The sequence below is a fragment of the Oncorhynchus keta genome, chromosome 27 (genome assembly GCF_023373465.1).
Source record: "Oncorhynchus keta strain PuntledgeMale-10-30-2019 chromosome 27, Oket_V2, whole genome shotgun sequence".
Lineage (NCBI taxonomy): Eukaryota > Metazoa > Chordata > Actinopteri > Salmoniformes > Salmonidae > Oncorhynchus > Oncorhynchus keta.
This window is the reverse complement of record NC_068447.1, coordinates 25,631,175-25,644,754: the sequence shown is the minus strand read 5'-3', so window position 1 is coordinate 25,644,754 and position 13,580 is coordinate 25,631,175. Positions and strand designations below refer to the sequence as shown.

Genomic DNA, 13,580 nt, shown 5'->3' with positions numbered 1-13,580 from the left:
CATCAGTGAACACCTGTTTGAATCCTGCACGTGAATGGGATTCAGTGAAATGCCATAGAAGTGTGCAAGGAGTACAGCAGTTTATTTAGTTATTGCACACATGGAACAATGACTAAGTCTGTGTTATGTTCTTCAAACAACCTAATTCTTTTTCACTAATTGGTATTTAGGCCAATCAGATCAGCTCTGAAAGAATATCAGAATAGTTACACATTTTAGTATCCTGGTCAAATATACAAGCATTATTCTGTACCATAGAAGGATCTTCCACAAAACAGACATGCATTTTATGTACATCCTATTATTATTTCTGGTTCTGTTTTTGTTTTTGACAATTAAAAATCCTGAACACATCTGACACTAGAGGATTGCAACCTCAACGCTAATACCTTTAGTGTGACCATGTGTCTTACATCAGTTCTCACCATTCACATGGAAACATTTGACGTAGATGTCCAGCTGAATTTGTTTTATATCGATCTGATATGTTTCAGATTCACATACAAGTATTCACACCCTCTGGTATTTTGCAGAAGTGGACTGGGTCTATCGCACTGCCTGAGATGAGTGACTATCACTACTATGGTCTGAGACACCTAGGCCAAATACTGTTTTTAGTCACAACCAAGATTTAGGCGGCAGTCTAATGACCTCTACCTCCAGTTTTTACAGATTCGAATGAAATATAGCAAGGCTAGGTGGAGACATCATCATTGCTTATTTTGCCCATGTTACTCTACTTTCATGGGGGACATCCAGGTGGTACACCTTTTCATTCCAGCCCAGCACTAACATACCTGTGCAGCATCATAGTCCCCATGATTAAGGAAAACTGTTATTCCTTTATTTTTGCAGATCTGAAGGAACTGGATAGGTGTAAGCAATATGTGTCTTCATCTCTGCTATCTGTTCAACAGTTATCTTCCGTTTTGGCTTTTCGTCTTGAGCCCCCAATTGTTAAACACAAGCACCCTCTACTGGCCAGATATTATAATAGTTTTTTAAAAGTGCAATTATTCAGTGTGACGTTCTCCTGAGAATGTATCATATTCCCGTACCCCTGAGAAAGTGTCATAATAAATCCCCAATAGTAATAGCACAGAGTGTCTAAACCCAGAAGTGCAAAATCGCGAGACTTCGGGGAACACTTGCGAAACAGACCAGTCCGGGGATTTAGAAGTCAATGAGAAACATTCTTCCTTTGTTGTTCACTTTCTCAATCTGAAGGCACAACCTAGATTAGTGCCAATGTCTTAAGTAGTTGAACATATTATTACTCCAACCTCGTGAAAGTGACACGTTTTCGTCAAAAACAACTTTATATTAAGGAGTGCCATTGATTTGACATCCTGCACATGTGCAGTTCAGCGCGAGACGAACGTTTGGCCCATGACGTGTTTCTATGCATGAGCTGTGCTTGCCAACGTCGACATAACATCGCCTGCAAGTGTGATCGGGGATTTCTATTTGGAGATGAAGTTTTAGCCGATCTCTATACTCTACTGTCTTTGATAATATTTTAACGATATATCATTTTACATTTGTTCATGTTTGGATAGCATTCTATTGTAGAAACGACTATATCAAAATACTGTAAGCATTCTGGGTAAGATGTTATACAGTTGTTCAACTACACACATTTAATGCCCTGATCATAATTTGTTTATTTGCTCATGATGTTCTTTATATCCAAGTCACTTGATTGCTGCAAGGGTGCCATTCCATTTAATTGCTAATGTGAATTGTTAAGACTCAAGCATAGAGCTTCACCTGATTGTTGCTTTTACAATGTAAAACAGATGCCTTACCGAAGGATGTACTACTCCAAAGTGCACACTAGACACACTTAAACCTCAATCTCACAAATGATCATATGACAGCAGTCCGATAAAGTACATAAATAGTCATCTGTTGTTTCTCCAATAGATCAACTTTTTGTATATAGTGTTGGTTGGGTTGGATGTGATCTTATAGTAGGATCAGAACAGGATCTGTGTAGAATCATTTAATCATGCAAGTTTTGTAATATTGCTAGATGCAACCACTGAATGGAGATTCAGTAGGAAAGTGTGGATTTAGCCATAAGTTCTGTGTTTATGGATCGAGAGCCCATTAACACCTGTGCCATAATGTTCCAGGACCTTGTTTCCCAGAGCATTCGTAGCGTCAGGATCATATCTTTTAGTAGCCAAGGTCTTTCCCAGAGCCTTCATTAGTATTGTTGCTCTTAAAAACCTTTGCACATCTACGGAGTGATCCTGACCACTCATAGAGCAGCCAAAGTGCATCTTTAGGCTTATTTTCTGCCTTACATTGTTTTAGAAGGATTATATTGTAAGCGTTTTTGTGTGAATGGGCATGATCGTACAACGTAAAAAAAAATAATTTGGGTAATGTATAGGATATAATGTAATATTTGAAATATGTATTTAACATTTTGTCAAGTTTGGTTTTATTTGATACAAAGCTGAATCTTATCGGTACAAATTGGAAACACCTGGAAGTCTGTAAATGACAAGCCGTTGCCAGGTCATTGGAACAACAATAATACAGCATGGCTGCTATTCAGCGGATTGTTTATCCAACATAACCGGCGGCTCCGTCTGCGCAGTCGGTTGGTGTATATAAATCTGCATGTCCGTTGCAGCCCCATCATGTCCTAAAGCACTATAGGAAAGAAGATGACCGTGGTTCAGATCTTTAAATGTATGAACATTACATGACAAATGGTTAGTTTATTTTCATACATAAAACCTTGTCTTCGAAATGTATAGGCAAGGCCTACTTTTCACATGAAATGTGGGCTATTAGTAGTGTTTGCTTATGATTCCAGCGCCATCGATTTCAGCACCAGGGAACTGGACAGCTCCCCCAACGGGATAATGTGAAAAACTGAACCCGGCCCCAATGATTACAGGTTCACACCACCTGCTTATTTATGGAAAGACTCTTGAAACGTTGGCTCGTAAATAATGATGCATTTAGTATGATCATGTAATGCTTAAGTTACAACGCAACTGGGAAACGAGGCCCAGACCTCTTGGCAGATGTCATTGTGCGCTCACATACAGGGAGGCTCTCCCTCTCCAGGAGTGTCCTGCACACACACACCCCAATGCAAACGGGGAAAGACTTCTTCAGAGGCCCAGAGTAACAAAGAACAAATGTAATTTCAATGCTTCCATCAATAGCGCTGGAAGCTGGAACAGCTAACGCAACACTTGAACCAGCAGAGGACAATTCAATTGCGCTACTGCCTGTGCCATAAAGTTCCAGACCTCATGGCAAGAGCCATAGTATACTTTCCGAAGGCAGACCTCAATAAAATGGGTGATATAGGGGGCTACGGAGCTGAAGAAAAGAGAAATGAAAGTACCGTATGTTCCTCCATGACAGGGATCTACCATGCCAGTCCTTCGAGGGCTGAAGTTCTACTAGTTTTCATGTCTCCCTGGCACTTCACTGATCAGTCTGAATCATTGATTACCCATTGACCACCTGATAATCCAGGTTTTTGGCTTGTTATGAAAACGCAAAGACAAAAACCAGCGTATACGGCATCCATCAATTATTCGCGTTGTGTACCTCTCCACTATAAGGAACAAATCTGCCATGCCCGGTGTCGGGTCTAATAGACTGGACATAACATAGTAAACATAAATCCGGGACAGTTTGATATGTTGCGTTTGGTATCTACTCATTTTGGGTGCTGGTACTGTTTTATATTTAGGAGCAGGAGCTCCACAGTACTTTTGAGCTAATATTCTACAAGCGGAACAGGAGCTCAATCAGTAGAACGTTTGAGGTGCCGGTACTTGTCTCATGTGAGCTCCTGCCCAAGTCAAGCACTGGTTACATAAGAGAGGAGGTCACTTCAGGCAAAAACTAAAGGAGAATGTCTGGAACTCTTGGAGGGATGCGAAACCATTCTGGGTTGAGATCTGGTGACAAACACACACACCCTTTAAACCCCTATGCTCTTTTGAGACCCCTCTTTCAAAGTCACTGAGATCTCTTCTAGCCATGGTATCCAAAATAATGGGCAACTGGGCATTTTTATACATGACCTAGGGTTTCCATTAGCCGGCTTTTGGTCAATATATATATTTTTTAAAGTGAATAAATTAACATTTGCACCGGCCAATTGTCCAGGAGAAGAGAAAATCCCATTGCGAAATAATTAATTGATAGAAATAACAGTCGATGTAAATACATTTGACTGGTCATGGTTATCGGTCAATAGGTTAATTTCCATAGTTTAGTGGAATTAAATTGGTGCATGTACGTTTTATTAGTGATTTAGGCTCTTATTTATCACAGATACAGAGTCTTTGAGTATAAAATCTGTCAGACAGCGTGAGTTGCATCTCATATAGCAAATTCATAGGCAATGGTAGGCAGGCTTCATCAGCGCATCACACATCACTTCGCAATGAGCTGGAGGCGGTATGCATTTTCAAAATAGATACTTCATTGTTTGAAATCTGAATGTTTTACTACATATTATGATTCGTGTCTTACATTGCTTCAAAATAGGCCTTGCCAAAATCTTTCTTTCGTTGTCCACTAGCCAAAGGCCCAATCCTAGTCATATTAACCCATGGTAATTGTTGCATATTAGATCTCCCCACTTTCGAAATTTCAAATGGATATTTTAATCTCTGTCACATGAAACCACTCACATGTGCTGTGCACTTTTGACAACAGTGTTTTCTCGCTAATTGCAATATGGAAAATACATTCACACACAGCCTGCTGCATTGCTGCGCTCTAAACATTCTGATCTGTTACATCAGACTTATTGCTTTTTAACGTTTTGTTTATTTTACATAGCCTAGGCATACTGGTTGTATGAATTTGGGATCTTGTCATCCCACAACTGTCCCAGCGTCTGTTTGGAATAGGCTATTTCTTTCTCAACAAGCTGACCAATAGAAAAAGTAAACGTTTCTACTATGGGGATAGTAGATAGCCATAGGCTAGTGATTTTGCTGTTCGTTACCTGTCTTGCTGGCTGAGGAAAAGTACATTTTGGACAGTTATTCTAACATCTTCAAAGTGTGCATCAGAATTTGGTAAGAAGAACCACACATCGTTGTATCCTCAACTTGCATGTTCTGTTAATATGAATGACCATAATCTAAATGTGATTACTGTCATTCTGAGCACCATGAGTAGACGCCCTAATCAGGCTACGCGCCCAATGCATATCCGGTAAATTTCCTAATGGAAACCCTTACATGACCCTAAGCATGATGGGATGTTAATTACTTAACTAACTCAGGAACCACACCTGTAGAAGAACCTGGTTTCAATATACACTATATATAAAAAAGTATGTGGACACCTCTTCAAATGAGTGGATTTAGCTATTTCAGCCACACCGTTGCTGGCAGGTATATAAAATCGAACACACAGCCATGCAATCTCCATAGACAAACATTGTCAGTAGAATGGCCTTACTGAAGAGCTTAGTGACTTTCAACCTGGCACCGTCATAGGATGCCACCTTTCCAATAAGTCAGTTCGTCCTGCTAGAGCTTCCCCGGTCAACTGTAAGTGCCATTATTGTGAAGTGGAAATGTCTAGGAGCAGCAACGGTTCAGCCGTGAAGTGGTAGGCCACACACGCTTACAGAACAGGAGTGCTGAAGCGCATAGCAAGTAAAAGGTTGTCTGTCCTCCGTTGCAACACTCACTGCTGAGTTCCGAACTGTCTCTGGGAGCAACATCACCCCCACAACTGTTCGTTGGGAGTTTCTTGATATGGGTTTTCATGGCTGAAGTGGTGTAAAGCTCGCCGCAGTGGAAACACGTTCTCTGGAGTGATGGATCAATCTTCACCATATGGCAGTCTGACGGACGAATCTGGGTTTGGCGGATGCCAAGAGAACGGTACCTGCCCGAATGCATAGTGCCAACTGTAAAGTTTGGTGGAGGAGGAATAATGGTCTTGGGCAGTTTGTCATGGTTTGGGCTAGGCCCCTTAGTTCCAGTGAAGGTAATTCTTAATGCTAAAGCATACAATGACATTCTAGATGATTCTGTGCTTCCAACCTTGTGGCAACCGTTTGGGTAAGGCCCACATTGCCCCTGTGCACAAAGCGAGGTTCATGCAGAAGTGGTTTGTCAAGATTGGTGTGGAAGAACATGACTGGCCTGCACAGAGCCCTGACCTCAACCCCATCGAACACCTTTGGGATGAATTGGAATGCTGACTGCGAGCCAGGTCTAATCGCCCAACATCAGTGCCCGACCTCACTAATGCTCTTGTGGCTGAATGGAACCAAGTCCCTGCAGCAATATTCTAACATCTAGTGGAAAGCCTTCCTCGAATAGTAGAGGCTGTTATAGCAGCGAAGGGGGGACAAACTCCATATTAATGGCCATAATTTTGGAATGAGATGTTCGACGAGCAGGTGTCCACATACCTTTGGTCATGTAGTGTACTCTGAATTATGTTTCCTTTATTTTGGCTTTATCCTTTATTTAATTTACTCAAGTGTAAACTTGAGTTTGGCCTACTTCAGCTTCACAACATTACAGAGCATTAGATGTAAATGTGGACAACACATCTGACACCTTTGCATATCAACATACTGAGACATTACACACTTTTTATTATGCGTTAGCATATTTTATTATGGAGTGGAGACATTTTTTGTTTAGTTCAGAGCAGTGGAGCCTGGTGTCACTGGTTGATAATGTTAAGCACTTTAAAGCGCGACTGTCTTTAAAAAGCAACCAGTCCCTTTGAAAACGGCCTATGTGGCATCGATTCGAGTTAAACATGTATTCTAGTGTCCAAATTGACTACAAAGTGTAAATTGGATAATTTTGGTCATAAAGTCAGACTCATCTAAAACGGAGTTTGGAACAGCCGTGCTTCTCAATGGGTAAATGAAGGTTGGGTTTTGATGTCTGTTTGCCCACTAACATGGGGTGAACTGCTGCTGTGATTGCTCTCTATCCGATAGCACAGACAGTGAGACAGCTCAGACTTTGTTAACATAAGGCAAGTCATCACACATATTTGAACTTGAGAAATACTGCACAAAGCACCGTAGTGCAATTTTACATCTAACTATCTCAGATTCATTCTGGGGATTATGAGGAAGTGAAATAAGCTTCTGCATCTGCAGTGTCTCGTGGGGGGCAAACATAATTTACCAAAAGCGGAATCTGTCAGGAAACACACTTCCAAGACTGAAATCTAGTTTTTTTTGTAATGAGTAACCAAAAAACACACGAGCCAATCGGCGTGTTCACTGGCTCTTTAATGATGAACAAGCTTTTTCATAAGCCAGTAGTCATTTCATATTTGCAAGGGCATCATTTGGAGGAATTTACTTTGAGGGAAACATTAACTTATAGGTATGGGGAGGGGCATTTTAAAGGTCCTGGACTGGTTTTCCCAAAAGCATCGTAGCACTAAGATGATCTTAATTCCATTTAAACTATACTGAACAAAAGTATAAACGCAATTTGTAAATTGTTGGTCCCATTTTTCATGAGTGGAAATAAAAGATCCCAGAAATGTTCCATACACACAAAAAGCTTGTTTCTCAATTTTGTGCAGAAATATGTTTACATCCCTGTTAGTGATAATTTCTCCTTTGCCAAGATAATCCATCCGCCTGACAGGTGTGGCGTATCAAGAAGCTGATTAAACAGCATGATCATTACACAGGTGCACCTTGTGCTGGGGACAATTAAAGGCCACTCTAAAATTTGCAGTTGTGTCACACAAAACAATGCCACCGCTGTCTTGTTTTGAGGGAGCGTGCAATTAGCATGATGACTGCAGGAATGTCCACCAGAGCTGTTGCCAGAGAATTTAATGATCATTTCTCTAGAATAAGTTGCCTCAAATTGTTTTAGAGAATTTGGCAGTGCATCCAACTGGCCTCACAACCGCAGACCACGTGTAACCACGCCAGCCCAGGACCTCCACATCCGGCTTCTTCACCTGCGGGTTCGTGCCATCCCAGGCCCACCCATGGCTGCGCCCCTGCCCAGTCATGTGAAATCCATAGATTGGGTCCTAATTTATTTATTTATTTCAATTGACTGATTTCCTTCTATGAACTGTAACTCAGTAAAATCTTTGAAATTGTTCCATGTTGCGTTTGTTTGTTCAGTATAAATGGACAAAAGATTACAGTGCAACGATGCTTTTGGGAAACCCAGCGCTGGTTATGTATCCGTGTGGTTGGGTGTTTAAATGCTAAAATGAACATTAACCTTCTTATGATGGTATAAAGGTCAGCCATTTTGATCAGGAAGATGGTCATCCATGCTTTGCCAGTGCTGTGATTAGATATTGTGTAAAATAATGAATTTGAAGAATATATGTTTGTTAGCAAGCTAACCGGCTAGTTTTAAAGGAATGATTACATTATGATTCCGTTCAAATTAGCTGCCAATATGCCAACATTCCATTCAAACAATGCAACTCGGACAAGTTATAAATGCAACAAGTACTGATTGTATCATATCACTCAGCTTTCCAAGAACACAAAAATTGAGACATTTATGATCTGTTTACATATATTTTAGAGGGTATTTATATGGGGGAAAAAATGTGTATTAAACCTGTATAAACTGTAGGACTATTTATAATTATATTATAGTATTTTAGGTTCAATTTTATTACACAATTTCTGATATCACATGCCTTACTTTAATTTTCCTGCATAAGTAAAATCAGGATTATGCCTCTACTGCCATTTGTTTTATTTAGACTGGTTTAGAATTCTCCCTGACCAATATGGCTGCCGTTTTGAACCCATTTTGGAACTTTGAGGGTTAATTCATTTAATAGGATATCTATGGGTTTCCTACTCTTTTTTTAAATGTGTATTTTTAGATCATTTGAGTCATAAATCACACTACTACCCTGCTGTCATTGAACAGAGGGGCCCTGGCTCCCCCAATATAGGTCTTCTTTACCACCTTTCTAGCGTGGAATGACATTGGTTCCATCTTGTCGGCTTCTTTTAGTCAGGTAGTTTTTACAGTTATTTTGATGTACTTCTATTACATTGCAGTACAAGTTAGATTTTCATTTATATGTTTAATGTTTTAGCACAGGAAATTTTAGTCCCACTACCAGTCAGTTTACATGACGGTTGATCTATCACTCAACTGCTTTAACACCGAAAGTCAAAAATGGATACATGAATACAAGTGTATTATTGATATATCTTTATTGTCCATTAAACAACAAAGATGATTATATTTTGCTGTCACAATACCAGCACCCAACTGCCTAAGACACACACACAGACGAGAGGCTGAACCCGTCACAGGGTCAGCTGCAGAGCATTGCCTGTGGAGAGGGTGTGATGCCAGCAACCCCCTAGTTATTTGATGAAAATGTATTTGCATTGTAGTTGTTTCAAATCGTATTTCAGTGGGCTATGAACAGTCCGTTCGTTTTTTTTAGCATACATTTTTTCGTGGGAATATATCCTGCCCGTTGCCTTACTGTTCTCAATCAAAAAACTTCAATTTAGCTGACAAGGAAGAAGAAAATTCACAATTTTCCTACCTGGGATTTTAGTAGCTGTAAAAGTAATGGCACAACATCACAAAGGGGACACTTTTATAGTAATGAATTGAGGAACAATTAAAGCCACACTGTACATACCATCAATGAGTGGGCCCCCAACAAAAACATAAACAATAGTGCAAATACATCCCATCACATTTTCCAATGCAGATAAAGTTTTGTAGTGGTCAAGGAATAACATTCCATGAGCTCAACATGGCCTTTTATAACATTATTTGAAGCTGTACATCATTTGGCTACAGAGTCAAAGGTAATTGTTTTTGGTAATTATTAGGTCGAACAAAGATAATCTCATCACACTGTACATCTCAGCCTAAGAAAGACCATTTTGAAGCTGATTCATTGGTAGTGGTTAATCACATGGGTGCACTGTTCATACATTACATTACATACTTAATTAACTGGTAATAACACACACATATGTTAACATATTGACCTCATGGCTTATTACACTGACTTCCTATACGTTTTGTTGATTATATTCATAGCTACCAGATGCTATATTGATTTATCAGCACTGATTCAGTTCCCCTGTTATTCTATTTTTTAACAGCTGGAAAGGCCAGTGAGCAGGTAGAGGTTGAGATTGAGCCCATTTCTCCTCAGACACATTCTCCAGATAACTCTCCCTCAGACATCATCACTGAATCCTCCCCTCCTCTGGAAAGTGCTCCAGGTAAAACCCAGAGACCAGCAAACAGCTGCAGTGTCTCCAGGAAACCCTCTGTCGATACATCCCCTGTCAAACAACCCAATCACCCCAAATCCAGCCACTCTCCGACCCTTGAGGCCCCAAGCACCTCAGCCTCCAGACACCACGAAACAGGGGCCCTGAGGATCGGCAAGACGTCCTTCACCATCCCCAAGAAGCAGCCTCAACCCCTCGTGACTCCCACTCTACCCTCACCTCCACCCCCCACCCCAATGAATGAAACTAGGATCCTGCCCGTGTCCCCAGCCCCTATCGCCCCTTCCTCCAGACCCCCTCAGCCAGCCAACAACCAGGTCAGGCAGAGCATCCAACGCTCTCTCACCAACATCATGTTCAAGAGGTGAATATAAAGAAAGAGATGACAAAATATACATGGTGGTTAGAAAAGTACACTCACACTCTCACACACACACACAAACTGGATCACATTGATTGACAAAGAAATGATGGCTTAGTCTGAGAAGACACCCTATTCCCTATATAGTGCACTAGGTTTGACCAGAGCCCATAGTTCTCATCAAAGGTAGTCCACTATATAGGGGTAGCGTGCCATTTCGGACACACACATTGATTGAGCTCTCTTTTGAATGTAGGGCAAAAATGTTATTAAAAGATGACTAATTGCATTTTGATTTTATAAGGGTGTGCGACTGTGACGATTTGGAGAGGTCTGAGAGTGAAGTGGCGAAGCTGGTCACCAGCATCGAGACGGAGATGTTTAACATATTTAACAATACAGATAGCAAGTACATGAACAAGTACCGAACCATCATGTTCAACCTTAAAGACCCCAAAAATAAGGTTGGTCTATAGACAGCAAAAAAAAATCACATATGCCTTGTCATACAAAATAAATCCACATATATAATTCTCTGCTATACAGCATTTCATTCAAAACGTTATGAAAAGAAAAATTCAATGTAACAAATGTGCCCCCGTCTGACAAACTAGACTTGTAGTTCACCATGTGGTAGTACGCTTCATTGATTGTCTCTTATTTGGGTGGGTCTCCAGGGTTTGTTCTACAGCGTCATCCGTGGTGAGGTCAGTCCCTTCAGACTGGCCAGGATGAGCCAGCGGGACATGCAGGCTACAAAGGTCTCAGAGCCGAACAAAAAAGACACTCCAGAGGTACAGTATAATATAGCTTATGCAGAAACTTAATCTAAGCCATAAACCTATAATAATAATAATAATAATAATAATAAACTAAAGAAGACCATTCGAGTTTTAATGTTGTGCACGATACTAAAATACAAAAATTTACAAATAATAACATACAAAATTCACCATAATTCTTCACTTAGAACTATATTTATTATCCAAAACTTTACCAGCTGATTGAGATGTTGTCTGTGTGTCTTGCAGGTCCTGGAGTCTGGTCCCAAAGCCACATGTGTGCTGCCAAATCCAGCGCCTGAGCCAGTGAAGGTTGATCTACCTAGTCTTCCCTTTAGGCCAAGTAGACACATGGTATGTACAACATGTATTATATACCACGTATTGTCTACTCATACTAATGCAGTAAAATATCTAGGAAATTATATCGCCCTCAATATGTGATCAGTTCATCTTCAAATATAGCATACCTTTTAGATGAGCATGTCAGTGTGTCTGTATCTGAGTGTGCATCTGTGTGTAACGTTTTAATAAATGCGTGACATGATCCTCTTTTCTCAGGAACAGAAGAGCACTCTCCCTGCTACCCCTAAGGCCAGACCTAACCAGTCGAGCCAAAACAGCTCAGTCCCAGACATCCTCAGCTGCATGCTGAAAGACACAACTGCCGAGCACAGAGCTCACCTGTTTGACCTCAAGTGCAAGATCTGCACAGGTAAATAAAAAAATATGAAGTAAAATGACAGTGTACACACTACAACAACATCCAACGAACACCATAATATCATGTTGGCCTTCTGCACTGTATCAATTTTAGTGAAGGGCAACAGTGTTGATATAAACCACAATCACTCCCAACGTCAAATGAATGATTTACTGAACTTCTATGGTGTTGAGTGTACTGATGCTGCTAACCAGTGTTTTGTGTGGATTGGTGTCTGTTTCTGCCCTTCAGGTCAGATAACAGTTGAGGGTGAGGAGGAGCCTGTACCCAAGAAGTCTAAACTCTCTGGGTCATCGTCATCCTCCACATATCCAGACGAATGGAAAGACAGGCCGTCTCGGCCACCCTGGATGTATGCCAGAACAGATCCCAGAACAGAGGAGAGAGGATGGAGAACTCCAGCAGGAGATGAATCACCCCTCCTTGCACCCCCCGACTCCCCCACCATGGGTTCCCCTGCCTCCCCCCTAATGGAGGATGACTCTGTCTTAACCATCATGGAATCCCCCGCTTCACCCACAATGGAATCTCCCGCTTCTCCACCAATGGAATCTCCTGCCTCCCCCATTTTGGAATCCCCTGCCTCCCCTGTCATGGATTCTCCCGCCTCCCCCATTCTGGAAACCTGCAAAGCCAAGACACCGTCCAGAATGTATACCCCAGTCATGATTCCGGCTGTTTCTACGGTAACCATTACAAGGCGTGATCCTCGCACTGCTGGCAACCGTTCTGCTGTTATGTCTGGTGACCCCCACACCGCTGGCAACCGCACTCCTGCCATGGCAACTGTCGCCATGTCTAAAGTCCCACCTCCACAAGTCTCTTATGTCCCAGCGAAACAGAGTGTTACTCTGAGCAAGACATTCATGCCCTTGCCACCACCCCCATCCCTTCCACCAATGCCAGCATTACCCAAATCTATCCTGATGAAGCCATCCTCCTCATCGTTCTATGGTTCTTCAGGATCCTCTTCATCCTCTTCAAGGTATCTCCTCTCAACTTGCCACCATCACTACAAGTGATCCTTGATAAGAATGTGTTTTATGATAATTAGTTGTGGTGGTTAATTTCTTTACTATCAAATTAGGTGAGACAAACTTATCACACAAGTCAGAGTTATACTTAAACTAAATCTTTATTCACTTATTAATAAGGGAGCAGGTCAATACAACACACACATATAAAGTGAATCGGTTGAGTGCTCTGCGATAATGATGGCTGGTCGATGAATCACCCTCAGATGATTAATTGAGAGCCCCGACACAAAGGATACAAATAACTTTTATAGCAAAGATCCACTTTTAGTCCACATGACAAACAACAGATGTGTGGAATGGGTCACAAGGTTAAGATTTGTATGAAAGATCTGCTGTAAAGACTGTTCTCATTGTGTAGAAACCATGGTCTGGCCCCGAGCCATCTTTCCCTGGTACCAACAGAAACATTAACCCA

At 41.2% G+C, this 13,580-nt stretch overlaps 1 protein-coding gene across 1 annotated transcript in view; it reads left to right on the top strand.

Moving 5' to 3' along the window:
* The window catches only part of LOC118360284 (death-inducer obliterator 1-like), a 41,748-nt gene that overhangs the window by 18,667 nt on the left and 9,501 nt on the right, over positions 1-13,580 (top strand). Inside the window, exons 8-13 of the mRNA XM_052482579.1 lie at positions 10,127-10,625; positions 10,927-11,086; positions 11,300-11,416; positions 11,654-11,758; positions 11,966-12,119; positions 12,360-13,113. Of these exons, the coding sequence (XP_052338539.1) occupies positions 10,127-10,625; positions 10,927-11,086; positions 11,300-11,416; positions 11,654-11,758; positions 11,966-12,119; positions 12,360-13,113 (1,789 nt within the window). The remainder of the gene's footprint in view (positions 1-10,126; positions 10,626-10,926; positions 11,087-11,299; positions 11,417-11,653; positions 11,759-11,965; positions 12,120-12,359; positions 13,114-13,580) is intronic.